The sequence below is a fragment of the Polistes fuscatus genome, unplaced genomic scaffold (assembly GCF_010416935.1).
Source record: "Polistes fuscatus isolate 324 unplaced genomic scaffold, CU_Pfus_HIC Scaffold13, whole genome shotgun sequence".
Classification (NCBI taxonomy): Eukaryota; Metazoa; Arthropoda; class Insecta; order Hymenoptera; family Vespidae; genus Polistes; species Polistes fuscatus.
The window spans coordinates 956,971-972,274 of record NW_025113031.1 but is presented as its reverse complement, the minus strand read 5'-3'; the positions used below and the strand labels follow the sequence as shown (position 1 = coordinate 972,274).

Sequence of the window (15,304 nt, the reverse complement as noted above, 5' to 3'; positions counted from 1 at the left end):
ATGTTTTTTTTTTTCTTGTATATTAAACTTAAATACGATATTTTGTATCATTTTTATGTATGAATTGTGTATGCACGTATGCGTGTGTACATTTTTATATCATTATATGATTATGACGAATATAATTAATTGATATGATTCATTTTATAGAGTCAGAGAAAGAATTTATATTTGTTCTTTTTCTTTTTATTTTTATTATTTTTTTTTTAAATGAAAATATTGTTTAATTGTTTGACGAAAATTTTTTTTTCATTTTTTTTCTTTTCTTTTCTTTTCTTTTTTTTTTCTTTTTGCATGTATGTAGCAAAATGAGATACATACAAAGATACGTCTAACAAAAATATATATATATATGTACATACATATACATATATATATATATGTATATGTATATGTATATGTATATGTTCCTTTCTCTACTCTTCTCAAATGTAATTATTACTTACAATTAATTCGCATAATGTTTCACTTACACACACTTGGAAGTCGTTTCCTAATTTACTATATAAACAAATCTACGTCTAACTTTTGTTCTCGACGATAATATTATTATAATAATGTATTATTGAAAATTGTGTTTTTAAATGAAAAAATTGTTCGTTTCAAATGTTTATTACTACGACGAAAGACTACCGGTACTGCTCCCCCCCCTCCTTCTTTTTTTTTGTTGTTGTTTAATTTTCGTTTTTTTCTTTATTTCAGTAATACTGTATATTCTCATTTTTCCAATTGAAAAGTTTTTTCGAGTAGAAAACAAAAAAAAAAGAAAACAACTCGTGTAATTAATTTTAATTTCTTATCTCGTAATAGATTATATTTCTATGAATAGTACGCAAATATAATAGATTATTTATGTACGACTAATGTTTTCTTTAATAGGCGATATGTTTTTTTTTGTTTTGAGAATATGATTTGTGTGTGTGTGTGTACATTTAACCATTGATAAAATATGTTTAATATGATTGACAGTGCTTAACATTAGATTGGATTAGCTAAATTTCATCGTAATAGGTGTCTTCTTACAATTTTTCTTTTTTTTTTTTTCTTTTCTTTAGAAATGTTCTACTCAATTTTACAGATTAAAACAGTAATTCCCAAATTTTGTTCATTCTTGGATTCATAATGGATACCAAACTTAACAAATAATAACTATCAATTAAATATTAGTTAAAAATAAATGAAACACCCTGTATTATCGCGCTAAACATTTTGGGAATCACCGTATTAAACGATAGAATAGAAGAAGAGAAGAGAAAGAGAGAGAGAGAGAGGACTTTTTTTTACGATACAACAAAGACATTCTCGCATTTGTTTCGTTACACCTTCGCACAAAAATTTTATTTAATTTTTCAATTGGTCATTTCGGTCAAGCATTTCGATAAATAATCAAATTGGATAAATCACTTAGACGAGTCGCTAAAAATTTTTCATATAAATATACCTTTTCTTTTTTTTTTTATTACTTAAAAGTGTAATAATAAGGCACACAAATAATTGCAAAACCATGATGAAACATTGCAAATATTCACAAATATAATGTTATTATTTAATAATAATTTAATATTATATATATATTATATAATATTATATAATAATATTATAGTAATAAAATTAATAATTAAATTATATATATAATAAATTATTATATTAAATAATATATATATATATTATATATATAATTATATATATAAATTAATATATATAATTAATATTATAATAATAAATAATATATAATTAATAATATATATATTAATAATGTAATATTATTTAATAATTATTTTTGTGCCGCTTGACCGAGCAAAAAGACAGCAGACCCCTTAAACGTTAATTTGATCATTCGTTTGTTCCTTTTTCTTTTGTCTTACATTGTAAATATTAGAAAATTTGATTGTATCCTTCACATACTTTCTTCGATATGTCCTTTTAAGTACGTAAATAATGATCAACTAATTAACAAACATTTATTATAATGAATTTTAATCATTTGTTTTTTTTTCTTTTTTCTAGCTTGTTTGTTTTTGGTTTTGTCGTTTTAGTTGTTTAATAAATGTTTTTTTTGTTTTCTTCACACAATATAAACTTTGAAGTTTTACATAGATTGTTATTTATATGAGAGAGAGAGAGAGAGAAATAGAGATATAGAAAGAGAGGGAGCCAACTATCGTTCACATAAAGACATATATAACAATTTCGTACATAATACCAGTGTATAATAATTATACATTTTTTGTTTAATTCATTTATTTTTAAGCATTCTATCTAACAGTCCACGAATTGACGTGTTAAAGTTGCCAGGAACACTAAACACATTTTATTCTATTTAATTTCGAATTTTGTCCATTTTCTTTTTCTCGTATTTTTATTTTTATTCGTGGTTGTTCCAGGCAACTCCAACAACTATGATCAATTTGAAACAATCATATTTTGTTTTAACTCAAAGATTAATTAACCGAGGATATACTTCCAAGATCTTCTTTTCTCCCTAATTATTTCGATGATATGCTTTTTTTATATATTATTTTTTTTTTTTATTTTTATTTTTATTTAATGCGATCTAACGTGAAGAGATTTTGCTTTTTTTTTATCTTTCTTTCTTTCTTTCTTTCTTTCTTTCCTTCTTTCTTTCTTTAATTATTACTATTATTGTATTTTATTTGCGAATTCGAAACACTCGTCGACGAGTTATTTGCGCTTTCAATGTCGTCTCCCCTTTTCGCTTTACAAATTAATTGTAAAATGTAAAATATAAATGTATACGTTGCCTACTTTATCAGGAGTTTACAACATTTCACACGTCTATTAACAATATTTTATTTCATTAACAAATGTTATCTATTAAATAACAATTAACAATAAAATTAATAACTACTATTTAATCGATCTCATTAAAAACACTATGGAAATTAAATTTCAAATAGTATTCAACGTGTCAACAAGGTATTAACAAATTCAAATTAATTACTCAATGAACTGTATGATTTGTTTTGTTTCAAAAAACAAAAAAAAATAGAAAAACAAATTTTTACTGGAAGAAAAAAATGTCCACGAATCATACTTTTCGTTTCATTGTTCCAACGTTGTTAAAATATTGTTCAATATTTATTTAGGTTTAATCCCTGGTTCTTAATAAACCCAAAAAATAATCTATAAACCTATTCTGGGATAATGACGTCTCAAAGAATTTGATTTTGTCGACACTTTGCGTGTGCGTGTATTCAATCTGGTGGTTATATTTAAAAAAATAATTATTACGAATTTGTTTATATTGATATTTTTGTTTTGTTAGTTAATAATGAAAAAAAAAAAAATAAATGATTTAAAAGAAAAAGAAAAGATCGTGTAGAAAATTTGGATGATTTTTCTCGTTGGATATTTTTAAAAAAATCTCCTTCGTTTCATAGAAGCATAATTATTCAAAAGAATAAAATAGCACCAGATTCGACACGGTACACAACGTGTGCGTTTTAGTGTTGGGAAATCGCATTACTGACCGATGTCGTAATATTGGTCAAAGTTTTCGGTGAGATCGTCGTTGAAAAATCGGTGAAAATTGTGCTATTAGCTAAAATAGTACTTGTCAAGACAGTTGTGAGAATAGAATGAGTTTGTAGTTTCGATATCGTTGTTGATTTCTCTATGGTAGGTACAGTGGAAGACATGACATTTGTTATAATATTTAAGGTTGTATTAGTTAATGGTGTCGTCGATGGTTTCCATGATTTCGGGCATAAATATTTAGTTTGGAACGGGGGACCGAAGCAAGCATCCATTAAATATGCTACCAAGGAGCCAATTGTCAAGCCCGTTATATAAGACAAAGTCATTATATTACCTGTTACATGTATGCAACAAACAAACAAATAAATCAGAATTAGTTTGATTTTGTTAAAGCTTCTATTTAATTACGTTCTTTTGTTTTATACGTAATTTTTGTTGTATTTTGAAAATATAATAATTATTTCGTACCTGCAAGCTCGCGATGTTCCTCTGGTACTTTACTAGGTGCCTGGATCATTGGTATACTTCCAACTATACCATTTGTTAAACCAAGCAACCAGGAGAATACTAATGGATAACATTCGTCTGATAAAATAGGTGCGCTTCTGGGTATAGCGCATAACAAAAATAATGGAATTAGTATTATCCTTGCACTCGAGAAGTAGAGCAAGTGAGTACGTTTCCACTGGTATGGTATGGTTGCTAATAACTGTTCAATTTATAAATAACCAATGAAAAAATAATTCATTGTGAAATCTTCGACACTTTTAGCCTATCGTTATATTAATCGTTCATTCATTTTTTACCTTGCCAAATAGATCCGAAACGTTGAAAGCTGTCATCAAAATAACTGGCATCCATGATTCAAATTTGCACGACACAATTTCCGACACTATTCCTGGATATAAGCAAAGAGTCACGAAATATGCGACACCGATACTAGCCATGTATGGGAAAATTAGTTTGGAAACTTCGTATCTCGCTAATAATCCTCCTGGAAATAATTCGAACGAAACCATTGGTTTTTTTGTATTGATTGAAAAACAACAAAAAGTCAAGAATATAAGGAACTTACTTTTAATACCAGACCAAGGTTTGCTATTTTGATTAGCATAAGATCCTCTCATTACCACTACGTCTTCAACTTTGTATGTTGGACCAGCACTTCCTGGTGGATTTCCAGATGGCGCACTGGGCTCATAAACGGGATTACTAAAAGAGAATGCCGAGTATTGTCCGGTACCTAAACAAATACAAATTATCCTTATGTATTCTTAAAATGAACGAAATTATTCTTCAAAACGGTAAATTACCATTAAGATCTGTACTTGCACTGGCAGAATCAGTTCCCAGGGGACTAGTTTGTATCTTCAATATTCCATATTGACCTTTAGTTGGGTCACCCACCTGATCAAGCGGATCCATCTGTCGAATGAAATGTTTTAATCTCTCAAATCCCATTGCTATTGCCAACGTTAAAATCACTCGGTTACCAGGCCAACGTCCTCCGTTGGTTCCAACGTAATGCGATTTCTCTCTTGGCATAGTGTTATGTAGAATTGTACGAAATCTGTCTTTCGTACCACTTGATGTAACACGAAACACATTAGTATCGTCAAATTAGACAATACGAAAAACATCGACGTATTACCACGCTCATCTTTCAACAATGATTTCGTCATAATTCGATTAATCGACACCCAAAATCCAGCAACACCTACATTCAAATTCATATTTTCTAAATGTTTTCATTATCCAACTCAATAATAACCTTTTTTCCAAACTTTATTAAATGAAAAATTAATATACAGAGTGTCCCAGTTAAATGGAATCATCCTGTATATTACGTTGGAAAAAAAGTTTCTTCGATAAGTGTCTCATAGTACGAAAAAATGATATACACATAATAATGAATTTTGATTTTCCAATTTAATTTGATTAATACAATTTACTTACTCTCTCCAGTCATAACAGCTTGAGTATACCGACTAGGAAGCATTGAAGTATATCCATAAAAGCTCGATTGTTGAACTGTTGAATAAACAAAAGATGTTCAATAATAAGAAATAAATGATTTCGTATAGCAAAGAAATGTATTGAGTAATAACAACAATATATACCTGTACATCCAAGTGAGACAATAGCAACGGCTATTAAATTGATATTGTAAGAAGTACCAGCACCAAATACTTCCCACCAAATTTCGCATATAACAACGAAATTTAATGTAACGAACGATACCAGGTAGCCTAGCAAGTAATACAAAAATTCGGATAAAAATAACGCTGTCATGATTTCAGGAATAATTAAATAGTATAATGCATTTTTGTTTCTTACCAAAAGTAATTCGCATGTTCAGGGACAATGTTTCAACTAAAATATTATTAGCAAATACTGCAAAAAAGGCCATTGTAATATAAACGACTGACATGTCGAATATTACCGTCGTGCCAGGGTATCTCGTTTGAAAATAATCCACAGCGATTATGAAGCTGTAAACATAAAAATATCATTTTCATCGATTCTGCAAGGTGGTTCATCATTTGTACAAAGGGTCAGACCACGAGACACTATTCAGTATTCGAAGGTCTTTGACATAGGCTCCGAACAATAGATAATTAATAATAAATGTAATAAATTGAAATAAATGATTATAATACTATACCTGTTGTACGGTAATAAGAAGCCTATGCCACCAAGTATCAAGGCCATATAAATGAAATTGCATTTGTCAACCGGCGGTGAGAGATGCGTGAATCCATTAGAGAATTTAAACTCGTTCATCCCTCTTGCTTTTCCTAATTGCACGTATCCCCGACTGAGATTTTCGTCCATTTTGTATATTTTTCCTTGCACTTAGGGATTATTCAAATCGATAGATTTCAAATGATCAAGATTAAGAGACAATCCAGAGGATTGATTTAATGGTGTTTTTTTTTCGTTTTTTTTTTCTTTTACTGATCCATGATAAGGATTGGACACTTGTAATTTATTTCAGGGTTATTTGAGGATTAGGAAAATAAAGAGAGACGGACAAATAGAAGTGGAAAATAAGAAAAGAAACTGCACCATGTACGTTTATCACTGATCGGTTAATATCACTCGAGATTAACGCGTTATTTATTTCTTCTCAAACACTTTGTGCAGACACTTTGTATCTTGCCGGAATATTAAAGGGGCGCATGCTTTGAAATTCGTCTCATTGATTTCTGCGCGCGCAAACCTTTTATCTTCGTTATTTTTCGTTACTATCTTCTTCTTCTTCTTCTTCTTCTTCTTGATTGCAAATATTAACTTTTTTTCTATTATCGGTAAAAAGTACGTGTCGAAATAATCATTTCGTAAATTTCATTATTCTGATATACATTGGCTAATTTTAATCATTTTATTTATTAATCAAGGACAATTATAGAGGAATATATATGGACGAATAAATGAATAAAACTTTAATTGATTTTTTATTTGTTTAATAATGTTCGTTTTTATTTTTTTTTTTTTTTTTTTTCATTTTTCGTATTGATAATAACGAAATTTGTAGATTTTTAATACAGATTAGTTAATTTAATATTGCCTACTGTTAGGGGCTAGGAATCTGTTACCGACAAGTGACGTTATCGACGGAGCAGAAAATATATTGATATACATTTGTTAGATGTTTCAAATGAATAATAATAATAATATACAGGTAACAATAAACATAGATAATCAATAATAATCTTAAACTGAACAAAAAATTGACTAAATTGTCTATATTTAAATATTTTCAAATTTAATTATTAAGTATATTTACTTTCTTTATTATTAACTATTACAATAATAATTATATATTTATTATGTATATTAAATATCAAAAGCATTTGAACAACATAAACTATGTTTAAATAATGAATATGCTTGATTTATAGAATACCATTGAGCCATCTGGTGTTAAAGAAGAAAGTAATTATCATTGAAAAGTCGCCATTTATTGGTAAAGACAAAACGAAACCTCAATCTGATTAAAAAATTGATGCAAAAATCTATTTAAAAAAAAATATTTTTTAAAGTATCATCATTACTTAAAATGCCTACATCATGTAGTGTATATGGTTGTAGTAATAGATTTTCTAAAGAGAAAAAGATTCAATTTTTTACGTAAGTACATTTTATTATAATTGCAATTTCATTTTTTATCAAGTAGCTGATAAATAAATAATATTTATTCTATGTATATATACTATCTATAGTATAATTTTATATTGTTAGTGAACTAACCTCATTTAGATCAATATCAATATAGCATTTCTTTTATATTATATATATAATTATATATATTATTTCATAGTTTTCCATTCAAGAATAAGCATAGACTCGAAGCATGGATAAAAGCGGTTCATAGGAAAGATTGGGAGCCTTCTAAGGCAAGTAGAATATGTAGTGAGCATTTCAAGCCGCAGGATTTCTTGCATCGTCCTGGTACAGCTTTGTATCCATATATAAGACGGTTAAAGCACGATGCCATTCCATCTGTATTTTCAAACTATCCTGAAAGTTTGGAATTGAACGAGTCTAAATTAAGAAATGAAAAATTCTCAACGTCTGTTATAAATGTATCGGAGTGTTCTAATGAACCGGGGCAAAGTTTCCAAGATGCGCTAGTATATTCTAACGAATTAAACGAATTAACATTAGAAGTAGAAGACATCGAAGAACAAATGGAAGAAGATTATAGATATTCAAAGAAAGATGTATTAATCGACAAGTTGCAACGTCAAATTTTTGTATTAAAGCGACAAGTGATTAGAAAAGATAAAAAGATAGAGCGTATGAAAGCATTGATATTATATTTACAGAAAAAAAGATTGGATGATTCTCGTTGGAATTCTCTAAGATATAATAAGATGTACTTATTTAGTCATCAAAGTCGTCCCAAGTCTGCTGCTGCAGCACGGATAAATTAATATTATATTAAAACAATCTATTTTATGAATCACACGCATAATCTTGAATTCATTGCTATTAACCACGTGGATACGTTTTGGATAAGAATTCAGTTGAAATGAAAATTTCTTCTATTGTTAGAATTATGTAGGTCAACAATATTTAGACATTACAAAATTTCCTATATGAAATCAAAGAAATGTTGTTTATACGCCATCTGCTTGTCAGCGGCGCCACTAATGCGGCGCCACTTCTCTGCTATACGTGGCTCAATTGTTGAAGAGGTTACTTTATTGTCGTCATCGATTTATCTAGGATGTTCGATTGAAAACAATCGAGAGTTGGTTTTTCCGTTCGTGTTTTTAAGTCGGAAAACTATTTATCATTATTAATTGTTAATAATAATTGAATTTATCTAACTAATGTTTTCTCTTTAACGCTAAAACATTCGTTGTTACACTCTTTGTGGCGCCACTGAGTTGCTTTGCCAAAGTATTTAGTGGTCTAGTGTGGCGCGGTAATGTTACTTCTAAAGAACACAACATGGAAGATATTAATAATATAAACACTGAAGAATTTATCTCAGAAATAGAAGCACGTCCAGCTATTTGGGAATTATCCAGCGACGATTATACCAATAAAGTTACTAAGAAGAACGCTTGGGAAGAAGTTATTACAAAATTTTGTCCTGAATTTGAAAGAACATCTAGCCCTGAGAGAAATAATATTGGTAAATTTTGTAAATCTTTTTTTTTATGCAATCTTTGATATTAAAATGCATTGTTTCTTATCGTCTAATGTATTTTGTACAATTTCTTTTTGTCCACGCGTAATGGTTAACAAATTAAAAGTTCAAGGTTTGCTAACATTACGTTGTTTTAAAGCATTATTATCTTTGCAGCCTTACGTTTTCAGAGAAAGTGGAAAAGTTTGCGAGACTGTTATTCTAGAGAATTATTAAAAATGAAAAAAGAGAAAGGGACACCAGCCAATCGAAGGCGGTATAGGTATTATAATCAATTGAGTTTTTTACAAACTGTTGTTAAACCGATATCGGTAATAGAAAATGTAGAGAATATGACAATGTCCGTAAAGAAAGAACCGGAAAAGCTAAGAGAGATGGAAGCTTCTCTTAAATCACGTTCTCGTAATAAGAAAAATATATCGTCGGATATGAAACACTTGGAAGAAAATATGAAACATTTGGAGGAAGAAAATCTTTTTGCAAGCGTAGCTGAAAAATTAATAAGAGAACGTTGTCAAGAGACTATGGAAAAGGACGAAGACACTTTATTTGTGTTGTCGTTAGTACCTGAATTAAAAAAGATACCAGACGATTTCAAGCTCGATGTTAAATGTGAATTATTAAATGTATTTAAGAAAGCTAGATTAAGTCTAGGCTTTCCCCCTTCTGCATCTGCACCCTCGACGTGTTTGATTCCTCCATTAAATTCTCCATTAACTAATCAATGCCATTTAATGCAAGGCTTCAAACAAAATAATCAATCCAATGCAAATAGATCCACCACTCATACGCAAACTGCTACCTATACGTATCCACAAACTCAAAGTCCATTATCATCTTCCGTGCATACGCCTTCTCCAACATCTTCACAACTTTCACATTCGTCGCAAAATTCGTATATCGATTTTACCGAAAATATGTAGTTTAATATAAATATATCAGATGTATGTATAATTATATTTTATATTTTACAATTGGAGCAAATAATTTTCAATTTAAAAGAGAAATAAACTTTTTCTTCTAAATTAACTTTTTCTTCTAATTTTAATTATGGAAAATCTGATAGATAGATATATATATATATATATTTTTTTAATATAAAAATTGACCAGATTTTGTGAGTAAATATCTGAAAATTGGAAACAGAAAGAAGTGTATAATTATTTTTTAATAAGCTTTTATATAATTCTTGTATATAAAATTAGAATTAGAAAATTTTTATTAGGTAATAGTGATTCACGTAATATTGTGCATAATGACAATGCAGTTGTGGACAAAATGTGAATTACAAGCGCAGTAGGAAGATATCTATAATGCACTCATCGTGTCGATATATTACCGACGTATATAATCCTCGTGATCAAAAGCATTTTATCGATATATATATAATATATATTTCATGTTAACACTGCAATCGATCATAAAGAAAAATATTACGATCTGAAATAAGCTCGTGTAAGAAATACATCAAATTTCAAGCCGATAATTTACAGTTTAATCATTTGGAATAACTTTTCAATAAAGAATGCAGAATTTTGTGTCAGTACAAACAAAATGATTCAATAAATTGAACAATAATAATTATCATACGAATCATGGCTCCCAAATAAAGGCTTTTCTGTTAACAAAATTAATCTGTTTAAATAACACGAAAGTGAAATTAAAAATAGACAAATTACAAAGAGCAAACAAAATCGGGAAAAGTCAAAATGAACGGAATTTCAGAAAATCCATTTTTTTTCTTCGTCGACAATGCTCATTCAATGTTTCCTATGGATGTTTATCAAGATGTGGGAAAGATAATTGAATTATCGGATACTGGATGTGATGCTATATCTCCTTCCTCTTCAATTGAACAAAAAAACGATGAGAAACGAGAAACAAATAGAGTTTGTATCAATTCAAGCAGATATACGTTCTTTAAAATATTAAAATTAAATACAATGCAATTTTGTGTCAATTAACATTTACATTTATAAAATTTTGCAAGATAAAATGAATACAAATTTAATAATAGATACTATATATTACTATATCTACATTATTATTAATTTTCATAAATAAAATATCATTTTTTGTTATTAATTAAAATAAAAAAAAATTTCATCTATTAAGTTTATCCAATTGCAATGATTTTCTTGTTGTGTGTGCGTGTGTAAATTATTGTTTTTATTATTGTACATAAGTTTTATATGTAATTTAAACAGGAAAAAAGGAATACCAAAAGCAATACATTACCCAAAGACAAAACGTTTCCAAGAAAAGTAAAAACGAAAGAATTTACGAAGGAAAGATCGAAAATGATAAATTCAAAGGTTAATGAAAAAATAGATCAATGGGAACGAAATATCGCTGATTTTGAAAATACTTTATTAAGGGATCAAAGAAATTTTGCAAGTGATTCATCATGGATCGAAAACGACGTAATCGATCCTGATTTAATATTTTTGAATGTTCCAAATTATTCAATGAATACGGAACCGAATCTAAAGAACAGAAGTGAAGAAAATGAAACGCGAAGAAATATTTCTGATGAGAAAGGAAATAAAAAACAACGAATTTCCTCGGCATCTCGTCCACCACCCAAGCAAAAAGAAAATAAATCTCAAATTGTTTCCAATGATGTCACAGAAAATGCAAAGACAAGTCGCAAAGATAAATTGAAAGATTTTAACGATGGAAAAAGAAAAATGATCGATCGTGCAGTAGACAAAGACAGTCTTTCGAATAATTCCGATGTGTTTGGTATTATCGAAGAAAATATGAAAAATAATATGGAAAATGTGAATAAAAAAGAATCAAATGACGAAAAATTAGGAGAAAATTTCAATCGGCAACGTTTTAATCGTAAAATTAATAACAAAACGATTTCAAAAAGTGCTGACTTTGATAAATCCAAACATCGTGCTAATATGTTGAAACGTTATCCTAACAAAAGTTGGATTAAATTGAGTACGAATAATTTGAATACGAATAATTCGAGTACGATACCGAAAAATCAAGAAAAGCAAACTTTTCTCGATAATAAACATTTGAATAATACTTCATTTGTTAATAATAATAATAATAATTCAAGACGAAAAATTATTTCCAATAGTGCTCGTTCACCTTCTTCTCGACGATTAGAAAAGATTCAAAAAGAAATGATCAAACAGGAAGAGAAAATAAACATGGCGTCATCTTTCGATGATAATTCCGATGCTTGGAATAAGACAAATAATCTCATTAATAGATCGAAGAATACGAATCGAGTTTCGGGAAATTCTTTAGGAAGATCGGTTCGAAGAGAAAGAGAAAATAATAAGGTAGATATTGAAAAAAAAGATTTAGAGAAAATTGGTGCCATTTTCCTAGCCTCGAGTTTGAGAAAATCCGGAAAATTAGAGAATTCATCAAAAGCTAACGATAACGACGATCGCAATTCGAAAAACAATAAATCTGACCAATTAGAAACAAACAAGATGGAGAAAGGATTGAGTAAAATTGAAAAATCAATAAAATCAAGAATACCTATCGCGATTTCTCGAATGAAACAAAAATTCGAAGATAACGTTGATTATTTCAAATTACAAGATTACAATAGATCAAGATCTAAATTGAGATCGAGATCGATAGTTACGGAAACCGATCGATTTGACGAAAATAAAATTGACGAATCAACGTCGACTGCTATCATTTTGGTTGACAAATCGGATTGCACGAGAGACGAAAATAATGAGAAAGATGATAAAGATGGAATGAGATTGAATTCGTTCAGAACAAAATTGGAAGAATCTCGTAAAAGGAAAATGGACGTTGAGTCGAAAGTTTTCAAGATGGCAAATGACGTCAAAGAGAGAAGGAGACAAACATTTGAGAAATGTGTTTCACGCGAACCATTTAAAAAATTTCCAAACGAATCTCATGAGATAGTTGATATAGCAGTTACGATACTCGAAAAAAATACCAAAGGGAAAACAAAATCTTCGAATGATGATCGCAGACTTAAAAACAATGATAGGAATCACAAAGAAATTTATTCAAAACCTTATTCCTTGAGAAGTGGCATGTATTCGAAATATTTGCATAATAAGTAAATCGAGATAAGTGCAGTTAATAATATTTTTCAAATCAAAAATAAAAGCGATATTTTTGGGGCTGAATTTTACTTGCAATGATATATATAACATATAAAATATGATAAACATTACATAAAAAGTAATATACCGTTGTTTAAAATACGAAGAGGTAACCGCTTCTGAAAACCTGAATTTTAATAAATATTTGATTCGACGTGTTTGTTTACTTGTCGAGATTTAAGAGAAGACTTGATTGGAAAGTAACGACAATCACCGGAGCAATTTTTTTTTGCCAATTCGGTGCAGTAACGACGTCGAGTTTAAAACATTTAACTAAAAAAAACATAAAATAAAAATATATCAAAATTGTTTTCCATACATTAATAGGTATGTAATGTATAGATCAATATATATGTGTCTAAATAATCTGAAATATGAAGAGAGTGTATTAGAGTATTAAAATAATGGTAAATTAATTAATAGAAGTGTCTATTGTTGCTTAAAAGCAAAAATTATGCGACCTATGTACCGTCCCGTTCGAAAAACACCGTTGAAGTGAGTCATTGACCTTTTCAAAATTTCTTTTGTTAAATGTTGTTTATATGACTTTACAAAAAAGGAAATTCTATTTGTTACGAATATTATTCTCGTTATACACATGTGTAGCCTTCGGAAAGTCATATAAACATTATTTAATAAAAGTATTTGCATAGAAGACAAAGGCTCATTTCAACGGTAGATTTTGAAGAAGACGGTGCTCCGAACATATACTCAGTGCTTCTAAATTACAATAAACATTTTTTTCGATTAATTTTAATAATTAATTAAGGTATACAGAATACAGTATTGTTGTCTAATAATATACTTATAATTATTTATACATATATATATACATTATTTTAAATATTACATATCTATTATCGTATTTTGAATATTAATTCATTTTGATCTTATGTATCATTAGATGAAAATTTTATCTTCGAAGTTATCAATGCACAGGAACATTAAAATAAATATACCTTTGTTGAAAAAATTACATAAAAAGTATAAAAATGCTAAAATCAGAATGTAATATAATCTTCAATTCTATTCATTAAATATACTATTCTCTTTATACGCATGCGTAACATTTGAAAGATCATATAAACAACATTTAACAAAAGAACTAATTAAGGTATACAAATTAATTATATAATACTAATTAAGGTTATAAACAGAGGACAATGACCCAGTTCAACGGTGAATTTCGAAGAAGACGGTGCTCCGAACATATACTTAGTGCTTCTAAAAATTACAATACACATTTCTTTCAATTAATTAACAATTTTTTTAATACTTCTAATAAGAATCAATGTTTTACGCGAATTAGAATCAATGTTGTTCTGCGTATAAGAAAATTCCGATTTCACGATAAGAAACTTATCTATTGTTTTATATTTTCGTTAATAACACGTTATTAGATTTCACATGAGTGCATTGAGAGGAAATCTTCGATCGTCGGACCACAATACTTGCTGCAAAGTAGGAGTGTTTTGGAGCCATCGCAGAACATCTAATGCCAACTGTTAATATATGATATAACAGTTGGTAATGAGTGAGTAGAAAAATTGGAAATCCTTCCGATGCTTAATCATGCCGAGGATGAAAGGTCCTAATCGGCATGCGAGTTATTGCTTGTAATTATTTCAATTAACATAACCTATAATTCAATCATTGTATGTAAATGATGCATTTAAGATTGTGTTGTTTTGCACGCATGTGTTGTTGAAGGTATTCATGAAGTGATATTGTTCAAATAAAACCTAATCAAACATCGTTACCGTTCAAATAATTCTATTATACTCGTGTGATCCTCGATAGTAATATTTATAGAATACAAAGGGTTAAATCTATAAAATAATAATAATAATAATAATAAAAAAAAAAAGTTTTCAATGAAGAAGAAGAAGAAGAAGATAAAAGGGAGATAGAAAATATCGCATGTTTTTCTCCCGACTTGAAGACCACATCAAGAATCTCTCCCCTGCGTCGAGAACGTTCCGTATTATGTAGCATGAAACACACGAGGGTGGTAAAAGAGAGC

General features: G+C 28.7%; 3 protein-coding genes across 4 annotated transcripts; 2 read left to right on the top strand and 1 right to left on the bottom strand.

Moving 5' to 3' along the window:
* Window positions 1-2,618: 2,618 nt before the first annotated feature.
* On the bottom strand, window positions 2,619-6,720 carry LOC122513714 (equilibrative nucleoside transporter 4). Its single transcript, XM_043630157.1, has 10 exons — window positions 6,164-6,720; window positions 5,836-5,990; window positions 5,619-5,747; window positions 5,455-5,529; window positions 4,992-5,215; window positions 4,812-4,923; window positions 4,574-4,741; window positions 4,305-4,492; window positions 3,967-4,207; window positions 2,619-3,832 (listed from the first exon to the last, which is right to left on the bottom strand). Exons 1-10 carry the CDS (start codon window positions 6,331-6,333, stop codon window positions 3,465-3,467), a joined length of 1,830 nt encoding a protein of 609 aa, XP_043486092.1. The 5' UTR covers window positions 6,334-6,720; the 3' UTR covers window positions 2,619-3,464.
* A 323-nt stretch (window positions 6,721-7,043) lies between these two features.
* LOC122513715 lies at window positions 7,044-10,114 on the top strand. Of its 2 annotated transcripts, XR_006302831.1 has the most exons (4): window positions 7,044-7,183; window positions 7,404-7,632; window positions 7,823-9,148; window positions 9,320-9,372. XR_006302831.1 is itself a non-coding variant. In XM_043630158.1 (2 exons), the coding sequence occupies exons 1-2, from the start codon at window positions 8,962-8,964 to the stop codon at window positions 10,084-10,086; spliced, it is 954 nt and encodes a 317-aa protein (XP_043486093.1). In that variant the 5' UTR covers window positions 8,438-8,961; the 3' UTR covers window positions 10,087-10,114. The 2 variants fall into 2 exon arrangements, 1 of the variants encoding a protein (XP_043486093.1); XM_043630158.1 differs by lacking the exons at window positions 7,044-7,183; window positions 7,404-7,632 and having other exon boundaries at window positions 8,438-9,148; window positions 9,320-10,114.
* A 97-nt stretch (window positions 10,115-10,211) lies between these two features.
* Window positions 10,212-13,310, top strand: LOC122513713 (myb-like protein I). Its single transcript, XM_043630156.1, has 2 exons — window positions 10,212-11,052; window positions 11,371-13,310. Exons 1-2 carry the CDS (start codon window positions 10,873-10,875, stop codon window positions 13,237-13,239), a joined length of 2,049 nt encoding a protein of 682 aa, XP_043486091.1. The 5' UTR covers window positions 10,212-10,872; the 3' UTR covers window positions 13,240-13,310.
* The last annotated feature ends 1,994 nt before the right edge of the window (window positions 13,311-15,304 follow it).

Coding starts and splice junctions, on each gene's coding strand:
- LOC122513713 (XM_043630156.1), top strand. CDS start 10,873: ATGAACGGAATTTCAGAAAATCCATTTTTTTTCTTCGTCGACAATGCT. Junction 11,053..11,370: donor AGAAACGAGAAACAAATAGA/GTTTGTATCAAT, acceptor TAATTTAAACAG/GAAAAAAGGAATACCAAAAG.
- LOC122513715 (XM_043630158.1), top strand. CDS start 8,962: ATGGAAGATATTAATAATATAAACACTGAAGAATTTATCTCAGAAATA. Junction 9,149..9,319: donor CCCTGAGAGAAATAATATTG/GTAAATTTTGTA, acceptor TTATCTTTGCAG/CCTTACGTTTTCAGAGAAAG.
- LOC122513714 (XM_043630157.1), bottom strand. CDS start 6,333: ATGGACGAAAATCTCAGTCGGGGATACGTGCAATTAGGAAAAGCAAGA. Junction 5,748..5,835: donor GAACATGCGAATTACTTTTG/GTAAGAAACAAA, acceptor ATTACTTGCTAG/GCTACCTGGTATCGTTCGTT. Junction 4,208..4,304: donor TTTCGGATCTATTTGGCAAG/GTAAAAAATGAA, acceptor TAAATTGAACAG/TTATTAGCAACCATACCATA.